This window comes from Prionailurus viverrinus, chromosome B2, assembly GCF_022837055.1.
Source record: "Prionailurus viverrinus isolate Anna chromosome B2, UM_Priviv_1.0, whole genome shotgun sequence".
NCBI classification, from domain to species: domain Eukaryota; kingdom Metazoa; phylum Chordata; class Mammalia; order Carnivora; family Felidae; genus Prionailurus; species Prionailurus viverrinus.
This window is the reverse complement of record NC_062565.1, coordinates 15,406,843-15,429,322: the sequence shown is the minus strand read 5'-3', so window position 1 is coordinate 15,429,322 and position 22,480 is coordinate 15,406,843. Positions and strand designations below refer to the sequence as shown.

General features: G+C 48.8%; 1 protein-coding gene across 8 annotated transcripts in view; it reads left to right on the top strand.

The window, feature by feature from the left end:
• Nucleotides 1-22,480, top strand: part of PHACTR1 (phosphatase and actin regulator 1) — a 307,440-nt gene that overhangs the window by 221,663 nt on the left and 63,297 nt on the right. For 7 of the 8 annotated variants that reach the window (XR_007152213.1, XM_047859034.1, XM_047859038.1 and 4 more), the window contains exons 5-6: nucleotides 457-663; nucleotides 17,986-18,307. Coding sequence is in view for 7 of the 8 variants with exons in the window: in XM_047859034.1 (XP_047714990.1) it covers nucleotides 457-663; nucleotides 17,986-18,307 (529 nt within the window). In the remaining variant the exon portion in view is untranslated. The remainder of the gene's footprint in view (nucleotides 1-456; nucleotides 664-17,985; nucleotides 18,308-22,480) is intronic. The other variant, XM_047859036.1, reaches the window with a different exon arrangement.

Genomic DNA, 22,480 nt, shown 5'->3' with positions numbered 1-22,480 from the left:
CTCTCTTCCTCCCAGCAGAGGGCAAACAGGCCCAAAGGAAGATGCCAGCATTGGTTTGGTTCATTCAGATGGGGCCCTTTGTCCCTGGTCCGCTGCACCTGCCATCTGTTGATTGTGGCTGTGGCCCCATGAGTCACACTTCAGAGCACTCACAGAATGTGTGGCATAAACGCCCAGATGGAAGCGGTGAAGCTTAGGATAGTTCTGAGAAAATGTCCTCTGGCCTCCCCTCCCGCCCTCCTGCCTCTGCCTTTCTGCCTTTGCCTCCCCGATGTGTCCCTCCACCCACCCCACCCCCTCACTTTACCCTTTAACTCTCCGCCCATACGTGACAACGTGGAACGGGTGTGCTCTGCTGTGTTGGTCACCCACGTCCCTGTCCTGTGTGCCCCCGCCGGCCCCACCTGCGCTGCGTTTGTGTAATGTCACCTGTGTGTCATGTGGTTGTCCCCTCAGTGTCTGAAGAGAGTCCCTCTGCCAGTGAGTCTGGAGCCCTCCTGTCCCAAGATCCTTCAGCCAAACCAGTGCTGCTACTGCCCCCCAAAAAACCTGCTGCTTTCTCTGGAGACCATGAGGAGACCCCAGTGAAGCAGCTGTCCCTTCTCAAGCAGCCCCCCGCCCTGCCTCCCAAACCCAGTGCCAGGATTGCCAACCACATAACAGGTGAGTCAAGATGTCTTCTGGAAGCGTCCAGCCCTGCCTTCCCTTCATGGGATGATCTCTCGCGCTCTCTCTCTTCTTATCTGAGGCCCGTTGCGCCTCTTCGGTGAGGTTGCTCTGTGGGGCGTTTGGGTGTTTCCACGTGCACGCGGTCACGACCTGGGTTTGTGTGTTTCCTTCAAGAAGCATTCGACGTACACCCTGCCGGCCGTATGCCAAGAGCCTTCGTCATGTGTACCTGTGAATATGTGCGTTGGTATTTGTGTGACTGATTCACGATTATTTGCCCGTCGAGGTGAATTAGCCTCAATGTCAAAATCTTGGCAAAGACGAAGCGCAGTACCTCGTTCCCTTCACAATGAGTTTGCCAAAGCTTTCAATTTTTTTGTCTCTAAATTATTGATCTGAAGCCCAGCCTATTTCCTTTATTAAAATTCATGTCTGTGTTTGTTCTGTTAAACAAAAACAAAAACAAAAAAAGGCAATCTACGAAGTATGGTGGGAAGTACTCTTCCAAGAAGAATGCGTTCAGGAACGTTGTCCTAAGATGCTTTTTATATATTCATGTTTAAAGTGTTGGTGAATGTCCCCCCAGTTACTAAATTGGGCATCACAGGATGTGCTAGTGATTGGCCATCTAGTAAGGACTGCATTGCACATGAACGTGAATGGGATACTGCTTTCTGATTTAAAGTTGCGGCTTTTAAATTAAAGAGTAAAGATTTCAGGGGGTTGTTCCTCCAGCCTGGACAGTAATGCCAACCTGATTGGCTGCCTTTTTGCGATGAGTCCAGTGTTTTTCGAAATAGTTTCTGATTGATCTCTGTACATTTTTGTGAGATGTGATGGGGATGGAGGTAGGGAAGAATAGTCACCTGGTTTACACTAGAAAAGCTGATTGTTTAAGAAAAATCGGTGTCGTTAAGAAAAATCCTGCCGTTGCAGGAATTCTGCAAGAGAGGTATGCCTAGACCCCGTGCTTCCTAACCCCTAGTCCAGGAAATGAAGGCTATTTCTGTGATAGAAAGGTGTCGAGTCCCGATTAAACACAGGATTGAGTCAGACTACTCTATCAACGTACTAAGTCAGATGTTTGTGGTTTCAAAGAGCAGATTTCCATTTAAAGGAACCATTCCATTCAACACCTCAGTAACACCTTAGCCCAGTGTCCCAAAAGGTAAATGCATAGAAACCCACAAAGGAGAAGGTACCCTCATAAGCTTCCCCCCGAGAGAGAACCACTGTCCATTCATCTGTCTGTCTAATAAAAACCAAATGCCTACTCTACATCATCTCTTATCATCAGCTTTTTACACATGGCATGATCTCTTGTGAACTGGTTGTCCTGTTCGTAAATACGCCACAATATGGTTTCGTTAGCTGCTCGGCGTGCAGTGGGATTTGCTTGTCCGGCCCTCATGGGCTCTCCTCACAGCAGTGAACATCCTCAGCAGCACACATAGCTTTATAAGCACCCGAATTTCTCCTGATTTATTTCTAGAATTAGAATTACTGATTCTAAATCTAGAAGTCAATGGTGTGGCTCTTAAGAGCTAGCAGCTTTTGAAGGTTTTGATGCCAAATTTCCCTGAAGATTAAATATGGCAAAATAAACTCCTGCCTATAGTTCCTATTTATTCACCACACCTCTAGGTGGAACATTGTGCTAGGTATCAAAGCAGATGCAAGTGAATGAAAGTTTAGTGGATCTGTGTGTACACACATGTATGTGTGTGTATGGACACACACACACACACACACACACACACACAATAGGGTGCTGAAATAACTACTGTCAGGAGTATCCTTTGGAGTTCAATGTGATCTGAGAAAAGGGCATAGAAAGGCTGAAGCTTGAGCTGACCCTTCAAGCATGAAGGGCATTTATAGAGAATGAGGTGAGAACATTCCAGAGAAAAAAGGCCCTGGTCAGAGACCCAGAGATGGCAAGTGCTTCGGGTCTGTGATGAGGTGGCCAAGCTGGGGCAGAGGGTCCTTCTCAGGACGTATTGAGAAAGGGCTCCCTAGGTAAGGCATGTGAGCATTTAGATTTTGTTCCCCCTGGCAGTGGAAAGCCTTTGGAGGTTTTTGAGCAGGGGAGAGATGTGACAGTGATTCGCCTTTAGAAAGCCTTCCTGGGTCACCGTGTAGAATGAACAGAAGGAGAAGGTTGAAGGCCTAAAAAGGCCAGCCCTGTGCCTCGTTCTCCGGCATCACTAGTTGAATTCGACTGAGTAATTTGAACCAGGGAGACTATGGAAAAAGCTGTTCTTGTTTCTGAAATTGAGCTCACAAGCACTTGGCCGATCACAGCAGGAGGAGAGAGAACAGTGGGTAAGACATTTTAAAAGAAGAATTGACAGCTTCTTAACCAGCAACAGCCTCTAATTTATTTAGTTATCTGATTAATGAAGGCACCCTTCATTCATTCACAGCTTCAGCCATGAGCGGTGAACTTGGGTGGCTTGATATCCGCAGGACTCTTAATCTATGAGCCACTGAAGATATCTGAAATTAGCCCAATCTCTCTGGCTTCCCGCATCCCTTCCCAAGGAGAGAGGACTCATCTACTCTCTATAAACCTCCCCTCCGCATAGCTAGGATCAAATGGATAAAAATACTTAAGGGCTAATAATCCTTACCTCGTTGTATCTGGTAGCTGCTTAAATATGAGGCAGACAAGACAGGTGGAGATGCTTGTGGTCTGGAAGCCTGGTGCTGGCCTTTTGGGCTTAAACTCAATCAGACATGCTTAATTTTTGTAAGTGAACAATCAGTCATAATGAATCTGCATCACCATGAGGCAGCTACATTAACCCTGTTCTGTTACTAATTACTCTAGAGACATCTGGGCTATATCAGAAGGAATTAATAAACCAGGAATGATAGAACTCTAAACTGAGACTTAGAAGTGGTAGCATGTTCTTACTGTCTGTTGCTCTGTTGACATTCTTGGAAGGCAACTCAGGACAACTTGAAAGACACCAAGCATGATTAATAGAGAGCGACAGTGGTTAATGGCCCGGTAGGATACTAGAGGAGGAAGCATGAGCCTGACCTGTAGCTGCTTCCAAGTATACGATCAGACAAAGACGAGCAGAAACATCTCTCCTTTGTCATTTGCTTGCTTCGACTTCATCTGGAAAACCATTATAAACTTGGAGACTTTCTCATGAGTTTTCTCAGTTCTCCAGCAAGTAGAGAGAGCCTTTTTGCTCTCCCAGACTATCTTCTTCCATCATCATCTTCTTCCTTCTTATCTTCTCCAACAGCAGCGTGCACAGTGGCTTGTAACACAGGGGCACCAGATTTCTTTCCATTCTGGAAGCACAGTGCGTAGCAGAGCTGGTTGCATAAGGCATATGATCTGAAATGAGTGAGCCTCAAATGCATCCTTCTTGGAATGATGGCGAGCCCCAGAGGAAAAGGGTTGATTGAGGCAAAAACAAACAACAACAACAAAACCCACTGCTGTCTCCTATCTTTCTAAGTCTTCATCAATCATCTCTCTAGCCATCCTGGCTCCAGGAGTCAGATACGAAACACTGCATGAATAATTCATGACTCTGCATAAGGTACCTGTGATTAGGTACCCCGTAGGTGCCATTTGTGTGAAGCATAATCAACTAATGTGAGAGCTGGACTTCACAGTCAGGCATTCACACTTGGGTGATAAAAATGGGAGTTGCCATTTTTTTGAGAACTTGATGGCATACCATTTAGTGCTGTGGAGTCGATACTGTTATCATTATTCTCTCTTTTTCCTGGAAGAGGAAAGTGAAATTCGATTAAGTTGAAGGACTCAGTCATGGTTACATAGGTACTAAGTGCCAGAGATGGACTCAACCCACTTTGTTTTACTCTGGAGTTCTTACTTCCAACCACGAGTTTCTACCGCACTAAGCTATCTGTTCTTAAAATGCAAAATAAGAGAATCATGAGCTTCCTTTGCACGTTTTTGCCTTGTGTGTTTCCGCCTGTTTAAGAAAATTGGCTTCTTTATTTGCAGAACTCACAGACAAAAATGTATCCAGTCTTTCAAACATAAGTCATACTCTCAAGGCACTGGATTATAAAGAGGAGGACCCGAATGCATGCAGTTGGGTTGGGTTTAGAAGAACGTGCTAGAAGCAGGCAGTCCATAAGAATCAAGAACGGTGCAAATGGCACGGGAGCATTTGGCCACAATTGGAGACTGGCAATTTGGCAAAGAAAGGGAAGCATTGCTGATCCTTAAAAAGAAGTCCTTCTGCTAACGTGAACCTGCCCGGGCTTCTTTGCATTGTCTTTAGACCCTGAAATACAAGGAGACTTCTGGTGGTTGATGGCTAGTGTCAACATTCTGAAGGTTTTGCAACTGCAGATGTCCCTGGCAGGTGACCTCCGTGCCTTGTGGTATTCCTCAGCTTTATACTCGTCTAATGAGAATCTTCTCTCCAGAGCTTGTCACCCCAAAACCAGCATTCCTGTCTTAGCCGTCTCTCTAGTTTTGTGGACACTGCCCATGGAGGACTCTTGTGCAATCACATCCTCATGGTGATTTTGTTGTTCCTCCCTGGCTGTCTCATCCTCTGTCCCCATTTCTCTCCAGCACCCCACCCCACCCTACATCCTACTCTCCAACCCTATAAAATCATATGCTTTTGCATATGATTTTATATGCAAATCTTCTACTCTGAAGGCACAAGAAGAGTTGTGAATGGACCCCTGTGACCTTGAACCTCATCTCTGCCTTAAATGGAAAACATCAACTGCAACCCAGAAGCCTCAGAAAGAGGTTTAAGGTTCATTCTCTTGATAGCTGATACCGTGAGGCATGGGAAATACACTCAATATACTCTTGGTTTCCCTTTCTTAAAATGTAGAAATTCCTTCCTGGTGCCTGTGAGGACTTCCTATTAATAAAAACATTTTTTAAAGGGTGCTTTCTGCTCTGACCTCTGTGATCAGCATGAAGATTACAGCGAAACACTTTTCCTTTTTATGTAGCACCGTTAGGTTAGAGATTTAATTACTTGGCACTTTTTTTTTGTAGTGAAAACATAATGTAAAACTTACCTTCTTGGGGCACCCGGGTGGCTCAGTCAGTTAAGCGTCCAACTCTTGATTTCGGCTCAGGTCACGATCTCACGGTTTGTGAGTTCGAGCCCCGCTTTGGGCTCTGTACTGGCAGCTCAGAGCCTGCTTGGGATGTTCTCCCTCTCCCTCTCTCTCTCTGTTGCCCCCTCCTCCCCCCACCTTGTGCTCTCTCCCTCTCCCCCAAAGTAAACAAATAAACTTAAAAAAAAATGTACCTTCTTAACAGTTTGTAGGTATGCAATTCGGTCATGTTAACTGTATTCACAGTGTTGGGGGGCAGATTTCCCGAACTTCTTCATCTTGTGAAATTCAAACTCTGTACCTGTGAAACAACTCCCCTTTTTCTCCCCTCCCCGCTTAGCCCCTGATGACTACCATTTTACTTCTTGTTTCTCTGAGTCGGAGCTACCTTCTAAAAGTGGAATCAGACGGCGCTTGTCTTTTTGTTAGAGGCTTATTTCACTTTGCATAATGTCCTCAAGGTTCATCCGTGCTGCAGCACGTGATCAGATGTCCTTCCTTCGTAAGGCTGAATGCCACGTGCGTTTTGAGCGCCCACCATGTGCCTGGTGTTCTTCCAGCCTTAATTTAATTTATGAGCAGTGTTCCCTCATCAGCTGTCGGGGTCGTAGGCAGTTAGAAGCTACAGAAGGTGTTTAGTACGAAGACGTGATGGCATGGTTCTGAAGAAATTCAAACAGGAAGAGACCGACGCCTTTGGAAAGACTCAGAAAAAGCAGGATAGCATCATCAGGGAGGGGGTATTTAAAACAGGCCTTAAAGATGTGTACAGTTTTGCCAGGTGGGGATAGGAAAGGAGGTCTTGGTAAATGAAGTAACGTACACAGAGGCACCTACGTCTGAGGCATAGTATGTTCGAGAAATAGGGCGCCTGGGTGGCTCAGTCGGTTGAGCGTCTGACTCTTGGTTTCGGCTCAGGTCACGATCTCCCTGTTCGTGGGATGGCGCCCTGTGTCCAGCTCTGTGCTGACGGTGCAGAGCCCGCTTGGGATTCCCTCTCTCTGCCCCTCCCCTGCTTGTGCTCTCAAAATAAATTAAAAAAAAAAAAAAAGGCAAATAGCCCAGCGTGGCAAGAGTGCAGGCTTCTTGTAGTGAAGCAAAGGTCAGGCCAGAAGTGGGTTGAAGGGAAGCTGTGGAAAGCCTCGAATGCCATGATGAAGGATTTAACTTTGGAGGACAAAGTGGGGCACGTTTTGTGGGCATTTAGCGGCAATTGCTTGATTTCAACCAAACCTGTCTCTTTGATGTTCTCCTGGATTCGATGGACAACAATGCTGCAGGATGGATTGACAATTGGATGCACACATGAAGGCGGGAGATGGCCATTGTCAACCTGAAATTGCGAAAGGCCCCCAGCGGCTGCCCCTGCTGGTTCTTCCTCTTGAACACTGGTTCGGGGTCCAGGGGGCTGGAGTGGGGTTGTAGTCGGGCTCATTCCCCGCCGCGTCGTCGGCTAGCGCCAAGCATCCCCAGGACAGGAGGGCTTGTGAGGGAGAGAGCCGCCTGTAGCTGAGGCCTTGAAGGAGAAGCTGGATGACCATTTGCCCCACAAGTTCATAGCAGGATACTTGTTCTCGGGCTCTGGGTGGTGCCGTAAACCAAATCTGATATTCGTGCTTCGATAGTGCCTGAAGGAACCGTGATACCTACATGGACAAGTGAAAGAACATGACAGCCATCCATCAGTCAAACTTGGGGTCCAGACCTGGGTGCCATAGAGCACGCTGGGAGTTTCAAGGGAAAATGGGGAGGCCCTGGTAGACCACCGACTGTGGGTGGGTAGACCAGCCACCCCCATCACTAAATGCAAGAAATCAGAGTGTGACCCCCCCAAAATGAATCCATATCATGCCTCAGGTAGATGCAGGGCTGGAGAGGAAGTGCAGCCATCCGTAGGTTGCCTTTATAATCCCTAGGGATCTAGCTTGAACATATTTGTACCTTCTCCGTGAATGTTCTGCCCCTTCCTAGCTCCCTAGGGTCTATGCAGTATTTCATTTTATGCGAGCTCAGTGAACTACTTCGAAACATCATAGATCTTCCCCTTGGTTCCAGGGTTCTCAGATCAGATGAGCATATTTGTGCTTGCTTTCATGACTTTGTGACTTTGAGACTTTGGCCGGACCCTCCCAGCTTTTGCCGGGATGGTCACAAATAGCAGTCTTCCCGGGAGGGACTGTCAGACCCATCTCTGGAACCTTCTCATTTCCCTTTGTGCCTGTCTTGCAGAAGGCTTAGGTTCCACAGCTCAGTTACCAGTTGAATGGTGCTCTCCTCCCCCCGGTCTCCCTAGGGGCAACAGGGCTCCCCTGCATTGCTGCAAAAACAAACAGGATAATGTGCTTTTGTACAGATGATTTATAATTCCCCCAAACCGCTGATCTCATCAACAGGTGTTGGTTGTCGTGATTATACGGACACCTACAATTCTAACTCCTTAAGAGCAGTTTGCTGGCAATGAATCATGTGTAATTTCACTTTGAAAAAAATTGAATTTAATTTTTTTAATGTTTATTTATCTTTGAGAGAGAGAGAGAGAGAGAGAGTGAGCGGGAGGGAAGGGGCAGAGAGAGAGGGGGGAGACACAGAATCGGAAGCGGGCTCCAGGCTCCGAGTTGTCAGAGCAGAGCCGGATGCGGGGCTCGAACGCACGAACTACGAGATCATGACCTGAGCTGAAGTCAGACACTTAACTGACTGAGCCACCCAGGCGCCCCTAAAAAAACCTAATTTAATTACATGCCCTACAAAGGTGGCCTGTGACCCAGCTGTGACCCCCACCCACTGCCCAGCATCCTCATCTCAGTGATGCATGTCCCTCCCTCCTTGTTGTCATCTACTGTCCAGATGGTCTTTGGAAGGGGACAAATTTTAAAACAAAATGCTTTGTTGTAGAAAGCGACTTAGAAACAGAGTCAGGTGCTGGTGATGTGTATGCTATAATGGCCCTCAGTGTTAGGATTCTGGAAGGTCTCAGGACATCTTTGGCATGAACATCAGGTGTTTATGGTCATGTCTGTGTGCTGGCCGGCTTGGGAGAGAGCAAGCCAGGCTTAGGGCATTTAACACAAGTCACTTCTCTGTTACTTGCTTCCTGTCATACCATCCCTCTTACCACAAGGAGTCGGGAGACACATTTTGCCTTTCCAGGCATCTGACCAACGGAAAAGGCCTGGCAGCCTAAGAATCCCTAGGATGGTCTGAAGGAATTGACGGAACTCATCTGAGCACCTTTGTCTCCGCGTTGGAGCCAGAGGGAGTCTGATTCTGGGCTCTGTGATTCTGGATTCTCATTTAAATTCTAAGTACTCTCTCTAGAGGCTCTTTATGTTCTTTGGTGGAGTGTCTGTGTCTATAAAAGGAGATCAAAGACTCTGACCCGCTGAAACCAGGTGGCAAATGACCGAGCAACCGTTACCCCACCTCTGTCCACGCAGACGCTAAGTGCTACTCTCACGGACAAGTGCTCTAACGCGTCCTCGGTTATAAATGGGCTTCTCCAGCAGGTGTTAATAAAAAAGTGAGGAGAGAGGCTCGGGCTGTGTTCCTTTAGCCCAGACTGGTTCTGTTAGACACTCCGGTCCTGTGGCGTAAGAATGGACTGCAGAAGTCACCTGGGGTTTTCATTTCCTTGTCTGAAGTCGTAAGCCAGAGCGGTGTCGTGTTTGGAAATACAGCCTTCTTGGGTTTTATGGCTCCGTGACACCCACAGTTGGAGTTTATTTTCCTTGCTCTCTGGAACTGGTTGATTCTGCTTTTTGCACTCCATCAGCATAGACAGGTTTATGAATATACTGCATCTCCATCGGTCGGGCTGCAGAGGACTCATCCATTTCGAAGGCAGCAAGCAGAGAGCTCCGTGTGTGCCCCAGCAGGACCAGCCACAATCATTATAAATGCAGGAGCTAGAGTGGGTCCTCTGGCAACCCATAAACACCATGCCTCCCATGGATGCAAAGTATTTTACTCAGTGAGGTGCTATCGAGGTAAAGGAGACCTTCTTGATCCCTGGATTTTTAGAGGTAAAGAGTCTGAATTCCACCCCCACCCCCATGCACACACATAAGGATTTGCTATCCTTCCCAGCTGCTGAACCACAGAGAGTCTGGATTCTGTCATTCCAGGTTCTGGGTTCTTTCCTGCCAGCCCTCAATACCGATGCAGGGCAGCGCGTCTTAGGACAGCACCCTGAACCCCGATGGCTGTGCCTTTTTTTTCTTCCCGCACCGCTTTGCCGCAAGCCTGGAAGGTTGCCGGGACGGTCCTTCCGAAGCTCTCGTTCCCGTTATTTGGTTCACTTGCAGCTGGATTTTCGCCTACTGACTTAGAACCACCACACGTCAAGCCACCACACTCCCCGTTGCTGTCTTGACTTCTCGCTTCCCACGCCAGCCAGGCAGCATCAGGCCGAGGGGGACTCTCTCCCCAGGGTTCAGCAAGTGCCCCGCAAGCAACGGGACAGAGGTATACGGCGGTCCGCAGATCAGAGTGTGTCCGCCTCGTCCGACCCTCGCGGCAACCTGTGGGGAGAGGCAGAGAATGTATTATTTTTTCAGAACCAACGAAGCCTGTATTTGGTGAACTCCTTTTACAGATCAAGGACTCAGCTGCACAGATTTACACTCAGGCCCTCCGCTCACTCTTCAGGGACTTTGTAAAGTTATAGAAAGCTATTTTTAAAAGTTGTAAAAAATTATAAAAAGGTGCCCTTTGGAAGAACGAATTCACAGAAGGCGGCCCCTTCCTCTGGGGGTGACTGCCCTTCCCACGACAGGCCTCAGGCTGGATTTCAGCCCACTGGTCCCCGTGAAGAAGCTGGGTAGACATTAAGGCGGGTTATGCTCCCTTTGTATAGATGAGCAAACTGAGGCTCAGGAAGGCTAACGTCTCAGGCAAAGTGACAGAGCTTCTTGGTCTTGGACCTGGGATTAAACCTCAGCTCTGCTGAGACCTGGGTGATTTCACAGGCCTGCAAGAGAAGCCTCCCACCGCCCCTGCTCAGTGCTCCGAGAGCAGGTGCAGGAGCAAAATCGCCCCCAGGGGACCCTTTTGCACGAGGGAGCAGCCTCTTCGCAAAACGGTGGCTCTTAGAGGATAGCCTATCGGAGTTGTCGGGTGCAGAGTCCCCCGGGGACTTTGGCAAGACGCAGATTCTATTCAGAAGGCCTGGGCTGAGCCTGGGAATCTGTGTGTCCGACTCGCTCCCAAGAGTCACTGCCTCTGCTGGTCCACGGACCCCCCCCCCCCCCCACCTTTGATTAGCAGAGCCTTCGCATAGGAGACCCTGGTCATTAAGTTCTACCTTTTCCCGCTGCTCCGAAGACGTGACGAGAAGGAAAACCAACAGATGTTTGTGGAGCACCTGCTATGCCCTGGGCCCAGTTCCTGTCCCTGGCCAGGTGAGGAAACAGCCGCACCGAGCAGGATACAAGCAATGCGTCACTTGTCATATCTCCTGCAAGTAAAAATCGGCAACAAGTCAAGAAAAATGAAGTGGACTGAACTGACTCTATAGGAGAGGCCGTGGCAAAGGGAAATACAGGACCCATGAGAGCCTAGTGATGGCACCTTAACCAACCTTGGGGGGAATAGATGAGCCCCTGAGGGAGCAGTTCTATAATGAAGACAATGATAGCGACCAGATTCATAGCTACTATTTATTACCCGAGTACCAGGCACCGTGCTGCCCCGGGTACATACTGATATTATGTAATTGGCTCAAGAAGCCTACGACCTACTAATTCCTCCCCATTTCACAGATTGGAAAACTGAAACAGAGCTGGATGAGTGTTTGATTTTACAGTTTATCTTCTGTGTCTAGCATGACGGATGCTGGAAGTGATTGAATGCCTCTGGGGGCTCTTTCTCAGGGTGGTCTCGACCGAGGTCACCGTGATCCGGGAGCTTCTCTGCGAAGCAGACTCCTGGACCCCACTGTAAACGTGCTGAATCTGAATCTGCAAGGGGGGCCCAGGAACCTGCCTCTCCCATACCTGCCTAGTGAAGTGGGTGACATCACTGCCTTGAGAAATTGGCCTCTTGGAAAGAAACCGTGAAGTCATGCAGGGCGTCCCCAATCCATTCATCTCCGTCTGTCATCCTTGTCACAAAAATGCCAGTGGCTCATTAAGCAGAAATGAGTACTGGGTATACGGCTCTTCATTTGTTTAATAACTGCACACAGAAGCACACAGAGGGCGTTTCGAAATCAGCAAGAAGGAGGCAAGAGGGATCTCATGCACTGAATCAACTCGGTAGGAAAATCGAGACATCTGATCAAGTATTTATTGCTTGAGGCAAAATTTTGAAGACAGGCTCTTTAGGCAAACTTGTCTGAAATGTCCGTAAAGCATTCTAAAGCAAATAAAAGAGAAAAACTCACCCAGAAGGATATAGGAAATCTTTTCATCCCCGAGATGCTCAATGATAAGTGATTTTTATAAAGAGACAATTAAATTGGGAGTGCCATTAGACAAATCCGTTTAAAGACAAGTCCCTTAATTGCAGACGTTAGATTTAGGCACAGCTACTGGTGAGGTGAGTGGATCTCCGATAGTTTAGCTTTCAGTACTTTGGTCTCCTGCAGATTGGTCTTTTACTCTTTGTAGGTTGGGGGCATAGAAATAGAACCTGGAGACCATGCCGCGGACCGGCCCAGGGGCCGGATGGAACCGATGCATCGTATCCCTGCCTCGGGCAGCCCTGTGCTTCAAGCAGTTCGGCACCCTCAAATCAGTGGTTCTCCCCGATTCTTTCCTCTCACTTCCTGACTGGGGAGCACCTGGGAAGCAGCTAAACTCCAAACCCCTGGCTCAGAGATTCTTTTTTTTTTTTAAACGTTTATTTATTTTTGAGACAGAGAAAGACAGAGCATGAACAGGGGAGGGGCAGAGAGAGAGAGAGGGAGACACAGAATCAGAAGCAGGCTCCAGGCTCTGAGCCATCAGCCCAGAGCCCGACGCGGGGCTCAAACTCATGGACCGCGAGATCGTGACCTGAGCTGAAGTCGGACGCTTAACCGACCGAGCCACCCAGGCGCCCCCAGAGATTCTTATTCAGCAGGTCAGAGGTGAAGCCTGGGGACCGCTTCAGTGCTGGGACTGCTGCAGGTGGTCCAAGAACTCTGCTTAAGAATGAGCACCCTTTTGTGTTTCGTTTTCAGAGAACAGGGCAGGAGTAAGAAGTTGAGGGGTTTTCAAACATGGCTTGTAAAAAGTACGCAGCGGGGTGCCCCGCACCCCGATAGAATCCCTGAGAAGGGCAGGCGGGTCGGCATCGGTATGAGGGTGACGCGCCCCTGGGGTTGAGGACCATGAGGCTGCAGGAGCCTGGGCTTCCCCACACTCTGCTCTGGGCATCCTGTGGGGACAGCAGTAGCACGTGTGGGAAGAGCCATCCAAATGCAGCTGGCCTTGACCAGTACAGTATCGGGCGGAATTAAATGGGGGTGCTGGCCATCAGGACCGCGGGAGTTCAGAGCAGGAGAGGCCGCGATGGGGGACGTTGGGTCTTCAGTTGTGCTTTGAAGGGTGAATGCACTTTTGCTCATCCCGCAGGAGCTGGGAGGGTGTTTTCGGGGGGCAGGTGTGACAAAAGCCCTGACTGAGGATGAGCATGGTTCCTGAGAAGCTCAGTGTGGAAACTTGGCCTGGCCAGGGAGCTGTAGGGCAGGAGGCACCGGCTGGGCTGGGCTGGGCTGGGCGGGGCTGGGTGACCCGTAGCACTGACTGGGGCAGGGAGTCCTCATGGGACCTCCGGCATGACACGTGCTGTAGGGAGATGCCCCTATGGGGTGCAGGTGGGTTAGGAGGGTGGACCCTGCTATCCACCCAGTAAGAGGAGTTGAGGCCCCAGACTGGTTGCAGGGGACAGAAAGATAAAGTCATAGACACTCAGAATGGCTCCAGATCTGTTATGAGCAATCACGTGGTATTAAGATGTCATAAAGAGGGGCGCCTGGGTGGCCCAGTCGGTTAAGCGTCCGACTTCAGCCAGGTCACGATCTCGCAGTCCGGGAGTTCGAGCCCCGCGTCGGGCTCTGGGCTGATGGCTCGGAGCCTGGAGCCTGTTTCCGTTTCTGTGTCTCCCTCTCTTTCTGTCCCTCCCCTGCTCATGCTCTGTCTCTCTCTGTCCCAAAAATAAATAAACGTTGAAAAAAAAATTTTTTTTTTTTTTAATTTTTTTTTTCAACGTTTATTTATTTTTGGGACAGAGAGAGACAGAGCATGAACGGGGGAGGGGCAGAGAGAGAGGGAGACACAGAATCGGAAACAGGCTCCAGGGTCTGAGCCATCAGCCCCAGAGCCCGACGCGGGGCTCGAACTCACGGACTGCGAGATCGTGACCTGGCTGAAGTCGGACGCTTAACCGACTGCGCCACCCAGGCGCCCCGAAAAAAAAAAAAATTTTTTTAAATAAGATGTCATAAAGATAGAAAAACAGGCACTGAAACTTACTGAAGATCCAGGCTGCCTAGACCCTCCTCACTTGTCTGCCATGTTGGAGAAAGATGGGTATGGCAGAGCGAATTCACTGAAAGCTGATAATTCCAGCTGATTTTACCCTTTTTCCCAATCTCCTCTCTTTATACCAGGTCTACCGAGCTAAAAATTACCTTAAGTAATTCATTTTCATTTCCCACACCTATTTAATTGATGACCGTGTAGAGTAAAACAACCGGAAAGGAGATGCAGGAAAAGAGAAGGGGTCCCCTGGGACCCCAGCATCTCCTTTCTTGAGCAATGAAAGTAAACCATGTTCGCTAGTTCGGTCATTACTTCCTTACGCGTTCTGATAGAATTCCTGGTGTTCCCTTGGCCATTTTCCTAATGAAGAAACTAAGGAAGCTTTGCTAGAGTCGTGGTGACAGGAAGTCGTGTGGTAGAGTGTGGGGGGACATTATAGGTTACAGAGATGGGTAGAACTCAAGGTAATCACTGTTCCTTCCCAGGTAGACCATTCCATGCTGCCTTCCTAGCTCTGCTTCCTCCTGCCCAAGCGAGTGAGCACCTAGCTACTGCCTTAGATCTGCAAAGGAAGGAAGGACAGGCTAAGAGTTCTTGGATAGAAACCCTTAACACTTCCGTACACGTTGCATTTGCTAGGTTTGTGTGAAGGCTTCCAACAGTCAAGGGAGTGGACCCTTCAGTAGCAGGAACTGGACAGAGGGGGGTGAGTTTCTACATCTCAGCCACTTTGCGGTGAGCACCATTGGTAATGCTCCTGAACGTGGTCACCTTGTGTCCTGTGCTTGGGGGCTGGTGACAAACAGGGTGAGCCTTTGTGGAGGAGCATGAGGGAACCCCGTGGTCATGATTGGCTGCCATTTTGGCATTGGGGAGCAATCTTTTCTCAGGCCTCCTGGAATTGCTAGGCTTCCTCGTATCTCAGCTCTAGGATCCACGGTTTCGCGTCCATACACCCACAGCTGCGTGATCCTGAAATTTTTGTCCACCTTACGCTCCCATTTTTCCCATCCCGAGAGTATCTATTTCTGGGGAAGGTGAGAACTCATCCCACAGCAGAGCCTCGTAGCATCAGCCCGTTCTAGAAACATGTTGTGAGCCTCTCGCTCTGTGAGCTGGGCACCGTGCAAGATGCTAAGCATAGAATGACAAATTATCCGAGGTCCTTGTTCTCCAGGAGAGGAGACAGCTATGTAAGCAGGAAGTGCTGTTGGGTATCTTCAGACTCCGGTGCCGTCGTCTGTAAAAGTGAGATGCTGTGTGTCTATGCCAGAGGCTCCTTGTGAGGACTGAAATGAAAAGCACTTAGAACAGTGTCTGGCACATGGTAAGCATGGGGTAAGGGGCGGCTAGAGTTATTTCTGTCATCATGATGCCACTGTTGCCATTAGCACTGACCTACCTCGTGCCCAAGGTAGGTCTGCCGGGTGCAGAATGGAAGGAGGGAGGTAAGGACCCAGGAAGGTTCTTCAGGGCAGGTCATTTTTGAGCTGGATCTTGCAGGGAGAGGAGGAATTGACCAAGAAGACAAAACAGAGAGGAATGTTCCAAACTGAGAGAAAGTGGAGAAGGCCCAGGGGTGTGCAGACATCAGCTAGTTTGGGGAACGCAGTGGTTCTGGAGGGAAGGGGAGGCCTCGCATGCACACCTTGGGTTTCTCTGTGACATAGGAGTAGCATCGTGCTGAGCGACGGGAGCCTTGAGGAGACCAGGGAAGATCGTGACAGCCCCATGTGGAGGATGTGAGGGACAAAGGCCACCCTGTGGGATTTAGGGGAGGGTGGACACTGAGTTTGGGGGCCAGCAAATAGGTAAAATCCACAGGAGAGAAACAGTAGGAGATTCTGATCTACAGTCTTTCGGATATGGTAGGAGAAGTGGTTTGTTTTTTTTTTTTAATGTTTATTTATTTTTGAGAGAGACAGAGCGTGAGCAGGGGAGGGGCAGAGAGAAAGGGAGACACAGAATCCAAATCCAAAGCAGGCTCCAGGCTCTGAGCTGTCAGCACAGAGCCCGACGCGGGGCTCAAACTCACAAACTGTGAGATCATGCCCTGAACTGAAGTCGGACGCTTAACCAACTGAGCCACCCCAGGTGCCCCGGAGAGGCTGTGTTTAACAGGAGAACCAGAGCAGGCTTCAGGAGGGAAAGTGTGGGCATAGAGAGATGACTTAAACATCTAAACACAGACCATGGGAGCCATGGATGATGTGCCAGGAAGGTGGGCTCTATTTCTATCTCTGGGGTTTAAACAAAGGAGTGACATCAGGTTGGTGCCCTCAGGATGTCACTTTGGCAGAACTGTGGGGGTTAAACTATAGAAGGCCACACGGGAAACAGACAGATACTTGGAGAAAACTCTAAGTCCCCAGAACCCTGCAGTGCCCCCTGATGTGGATTCCAGCTGTCAAGTTCAGAGAGCTCTGTCTGCATCACACACATGCCGTACGGCCTTCCCCCTCCCCACCATCTTGCTCTTATTGGCTAGGCTTCTCCCAGGCCCACCCACAGCCCACAAGACCCAACCATGCCCCCCACCGGTGCTAGATCATGTCCCGGAATTTGCAAGGTCATCCCAAAGATGCCCCAAGGGCTAGTCTGTCCCGAAGCTCCCCTAAGTTTAGAGCATCTCTGAGAAGCTTCAGAGACATTGTCGTGGAACCAAGGGGTGTTGGGTGTGTGCACCTGCCACCGGGGCCCAGGAATGGGTAGTGGAGCCTCCGTACAGTTTGAACAGCCCAACTGTGGATGCCACATGAGTGGGCCAGCGAGCCCAGCCACCATGCTCAGACTTCATGGAGGTCAAGTGTGGACGTGAAGAGATGAGCTAAATAGCCCAGAGACCGTGGAGGCCTTACCTCCCCGTGGGGGCACCTGAGCCCTATGACCACGAATCCTCCTAAAGCATCATCCCCAGGTTCCAGATGAGGGAATTAAGGCTAGCAGTACTGATGCCGCTTGTGGAGGGACATGCCATTAGTGGACTTGAACCTAGGGCTGGCTTCTAGTCCCATGCCTGTTAGAAAGTGAATTTGCAACTACGTGGATGGAACTAGAGGATATTATGCTAAGCGAAATTGGTCAGAGAAAGACAAATACCCTATGACTTCACTCACGTGAGGACTTGAAGAGACAAAACAGATGAACATAAGGGAAAGGAAGCAAAACTAATACCAAAACAGGGAGGGGGACAAAACACAGGAGACCCTTAAATACAGAGAACAAACAGAGGGTTGCGGGAGGGGTGGTGGGAGGGGGGATGGGCTAAATGGGCAAGGAATCTACTCCTGAAATCATTGCTTCACTCTATGCTAATCAACTTGGATGTAAGGTGTAAATTGAAGAAGAAGAAGAAGAAGAAGAATTAAAAAGAAAGTGCCGGCTGAAAAGGATTATGTTCACATGACAGTGGTAAAATTGTAGACACCATGGCATTTCCTAGAGCAGGTCTGGTTAAAGTTCCAGGGGTTTCTGTGATCACATAGAGCGCATTCACTTCCCCTTCCTGCTGCTGGTGAGCCTAATACTTAGCCTGATGGCCGTGTGACCCACATGGCTAATCCCTGGGTCCCTGAGCTCCCTCGAGGCGGGAAACCAGAGCGGGTGGGTGCCGGGTGGGCGTCACCAACCCTACTGGTGTTTTCAGTGGGGGTCCGCGTCCGTGCCCACAGTCCCAAGGTGGGTACGAGTGGTGTTCTAGGTCTCTTCCGCCCCCCCCCCCCCGAACTCACGTGTGCCTCTCGCCCTCCTTGTGCTGCAGATCCTGGCGCCCCTGTGAAATTGCCTTGTCTGCCAGTGAAACTGTCCCCTCCGCTACCTCCAAAGAAAGTCATGATCTGTATGCCTGTAGGGGGGCCAGACCTCTCCCTGGCGTCCTACGCGGCCCAGAAGAGCGGCCAGCAGAGCGGGGCCCAGCACCACCACACGGTCCTGCCGTCCCAGATCCAGCACCAGCTACAGTACGGCAGCCTTGGGCCACACCTGCCCTCCACCACCGGCTCCCTCCCCATGCACCCCTCCGGCTGCAGGATGATAGAGGAGCTGAACAAAACGCTGGCCATGACCATGCAGAGGCTGGAAAGGTAACTGGCGGGGGGGGGGGGGGGGGGGGGAGGGGGGACGGGAGGGAGGGCAGGAGGGGGGTGGGCTCGGCCGGGTAAGGTGGTCGGGGATCTGACCATGACTGAGGAATATCAAGACCAGGGTAAGGGCTCATTCTCACTTGGGGTGGGGGGCGGGGGGCGGGGAGGGGAGTTTGAAAGTAAAACCAGACCAAAAACCGAATGCCAAGGGAAGTATGGGAGAAAAAAAAAAATGTCGCCTGTCACATTTATCGGAAAGGAGAAGTGGGACATCTGGATGGCTCAGTCGGTTGAGCATCTGACTCTTGATTTCAGCTCGGGTCATGATCCCAGGGTTGTGAGATCAAGCCCCACGTTGGACTCTGTGCTGACAGTGTGGAGCCTGCTCTTGGGATTCTCTTTCTCTCCCCCTCCCGCCCCCTCTCCCCTCTGCCCCTCTCCCCGCTCTTTCTGAAAAAAAAAAAAAAAAAAAGAAGAAAAAGTAACAGATGTACCCACATATGTACTGTATAAATAGCATATGTGTAAATATATAAATACATAGATATATAATACATATTAAACGTTTATATTTGTAATAAATTACATACTATATAAAATAGATATTTAATGTAAGTTTTAAATATAAATATATTAATATACGTATTTATATGCGAGTATATGTAAGTACATAAATATATATAAAGGGTAACATATATGTGTTTTATATATAACACATATGCTTCTATAACTGTTAACATTTCTTGAAAACATATACACACAGTTAGTAGTAGTGGAGGGCACCTGGGTGGCTCAGTTGGTTAAGCGTCCAACTTCTGCTCAGGTCATGATCTCAAGGTTCATGAGTTCAAGCATCACGTGAGGCTCTGTGCTGACAGCTTAGAGCCTGGAGCCTGTTTCGGATTCTGTGCCTCCCTCTCTGTCTCTGCCCCTCCCCCACTCATGCTCACGCTCTCTCTCTCTCTCTCTCTCTCTCAAAAATAAATAAACATTAGGGGCGCTTGGGTGGCTCAGTCGGTTGGGCGTCCGACTTCAGCTCAGGTCACGATCTCACGTTCCGGGAGTTCGAGCCCCGCGTCGGGCTCTGGGCTGATGGCTCAGAGCCTGGAGCCTGCTTCCGGTTCTGTGTCTCCCTCTCTCTCTGCCCCTCCCCCGTTCATGCTCTGTCTCTCTCTGTCTCAAAAAATAAATAAATGTTAAAAAAAAACAAATTTAAAAATAAATAAATAAACATTAAAGAAATTAAAAAAAAATAGTGGCTATCCCTCAGATGGGGAGAAGGAGAGAAATTCTTTTATTTTTCTATTTCATATATTTCTGTACTGCTAATTTTTTATTTTGTGTATATTATTTTTATGATGGAGAAAGATGATTTGAATATAAAATAAGAAAGGATGAGAGCCGGCAGGACAGCAGGGCACGCCCTTGTTTTTGCTGATGAAGGAAGCGGGGTCTTGTAGTCTGATTACTGAGCCATTAATGTTTAGCCACCCCTGATGCAGCCCCCTCCTTCTCCAGAATCCTCCTCTAGTTACCTTGCTGGGAGATCTGCAAAGAGAATCTGAAGGACTCGTTCTGAATTGTGTGTGTGTGTGAGAGTGTGTGTGAGAGAGAGAGAGAGAGAGTGTGTGTGTGTGTCTGTGTGTGTGTTCAAATACCACCCCACTTCTGCCAGATTTCCCAGCGTGATTCCAAGGCATGTTGCTTGACCTAATTCCCTAGCATCACAGGAAGAAAGTGTTGCACTCCACCGTGCAGAAGGTGTCTGAGTTCAGGACCATCTGTATCTGTCCCAGAGTAGTGACAGCTGTTAGCTGGGCCCTACAGATGGGAGAATTGTAGTCTGGAGGGCCTGCTGGTCACCAGAGGGCCAGAGGCAAGATGAACCTGGTCAGGAGCTTTCTGATCTAGTGTCCAGACTCTCAGCCATGTATTCTGGGTTTGGGTTCTAATCGATTCCAGAGGAAGTAGTCGTTGCTAGGAATTCTGACTTGGTGGTATATTAATATCCACCCTCACTGAAAAAAGATTGCTTTGGCCCCTTACCATCCTTTCCAACTACTGTTATTGTTAATAAGGAAGGTAGTCATTTCAAATTTGGATGGCACTTTTTAGTCTTCGATAGACTATTATCATCTTAATCCTCACATCAGCTAGGGAGGCTGGGTTAGTAGAGAAACTAAGGCAGGCTAAGTGAGCTCCCCAATGCCAGCTTCTCGGAAGAGTGGTCCACAGATTGCTTGTTGGCCATCTGCAACCCTACAGGTACAGAAACTGAGAGCAAGCTTTTAGACACTTTCCTACTGATTGGACAATGATTTCATGTCTGTTGAATATTATAATAGAAAAGGGTTTCATTTTTTATATATTTTCTATTATGTTTTACAAAAGCATCAGTTTGTGATCGATTGAAAATATAAATATCCCAACCAACCGGCCAACAGAACTGGTCCTTCCTCACAGATGTGTTGAAAAGCACCATCCCAGGTAGTAAATCGAGGGGACACATCCCCCAGCCTGGGTCTTCCTAATGCAAATCCAGAACTCTTTCCGCAACAGGACAACTGTTGTCCTGGAGACAGCTAATACTCAACATAATTCCCGATCCCCACGTTGACTATATATCCAGTAAGTCTCTGTATCTCATGGGAACTTGAATCAATTGAAAGAGATTCTCGCAGGAACTCAGGACAGCATGTTAGTTGCTAAATACGTCTCTACTCAAAGGATGCCACTTTAAGAGTTTCCATGGAAAGTACTAACCAAGTGACACGCTGTTCTTCAGTCATTTCTGCGCGTGTTTGCAGAACATTTCAGTTGAGTGTAGACCAATGGATAGGTCTTTTGGACCCAAACCGGGTCAGGTTCTTTACTGAAATGAACCAAAGAAAAGAGATTTGTTCTGTTCCATAATATCACAATATAATATGGACACAGGGGATAGGAAAGGGAACAGCACGACCAAGGCAGCCCCCTGTGCTCGGTGCTACCCTCAGACTCTTATCACTTCCTGTCTCACTCCCTTCCTGTCTTCGGTCAAGACACAGGGTTGTTCTGATAGACCAGCCAGGACATAAGGAATTCATGTATATATCACTCTAACAAGATCACCCTCCAGAGAAAGAGAAGCCTACCACTGAAACAAATAAAGATGGAGAGATTTGGAGGCACCTGGGTGGATCAGTTGGTTGAGCATCCGACTCTTGATTTTGGCTCAGGTCATGATCTCACGGTTCGTGGGCTTGAGCCCCTCAGTGGGCTCTGTTCTGGCTCAGGCCAGAAATCTGGACGTCACCCTTAACACCCTTCTTTATCTTGTATTTCATGTCTGATGGGTCTGCAAATCCTATCAGGTCTATACTGAGAGCCACTTTGTACCTGCTCCTGCTACCCAGTGGCCTAACCTCCACTGTCCCTCCCTCCTGGTCTCCTGTTTCCATTCCTTCTCCTTCAGTCAGACAGACAATGTGTAACAAAAATCAGATCATGACATGGGGCGGCCTGGGTGGCCCAGTCAGTTAAGTGTCCGACTTCGGCTCAGGGCACAATCTCACGGTTCGTGGGTTCGAGCTCCACATCGGGCTGTGTGCTGACAGCTCGGAGCCTGGAGCCCTGCTTGGGATTCTGTGTCTCCCTCTCTCTCTGCCCACCCCCCACTCGCACTCTGTCTTTCTCTCTCTCTCTCAAAAATAAACATTAAAATCTTTTTTTTTTTTTTTTTCAAAAATCAGATCATGACTGAATTCATTTTCGAGGACGGCCATCACAAGGGACTGCAGACTAGGGCACTTAAACAACAGGAGTTTCTGTGCTCACAGCTCTGGAGGCTGGAAGTCCAAGATCAAAGTGTCACAGGGCTGGTTTCTCCTGAGGCCTCTCTCTCCTTGGTTTGTAGATGGTCATCTTCTCTCCTGATCTCTGCTCAGGACCTGTCCCACTCCATAACCTCATGTTAGATAGACTGAAGTAGGTTGTTAACTCTAATGTGAATGTTTCTGGAAATACGGCTGTATGAGCAAGTCCAGACCAGTGATGGTCAACCAGATGCCGAAAGGCTTCCAGAACCATGCTGAACTCTCAGCAATGCTTATTGAGTACCACATGCCAAGCATCGTGGTAGTCACACAATAACATCTGTGGCCTTTCCTTTAAAATAATAATATTGATAAGTGT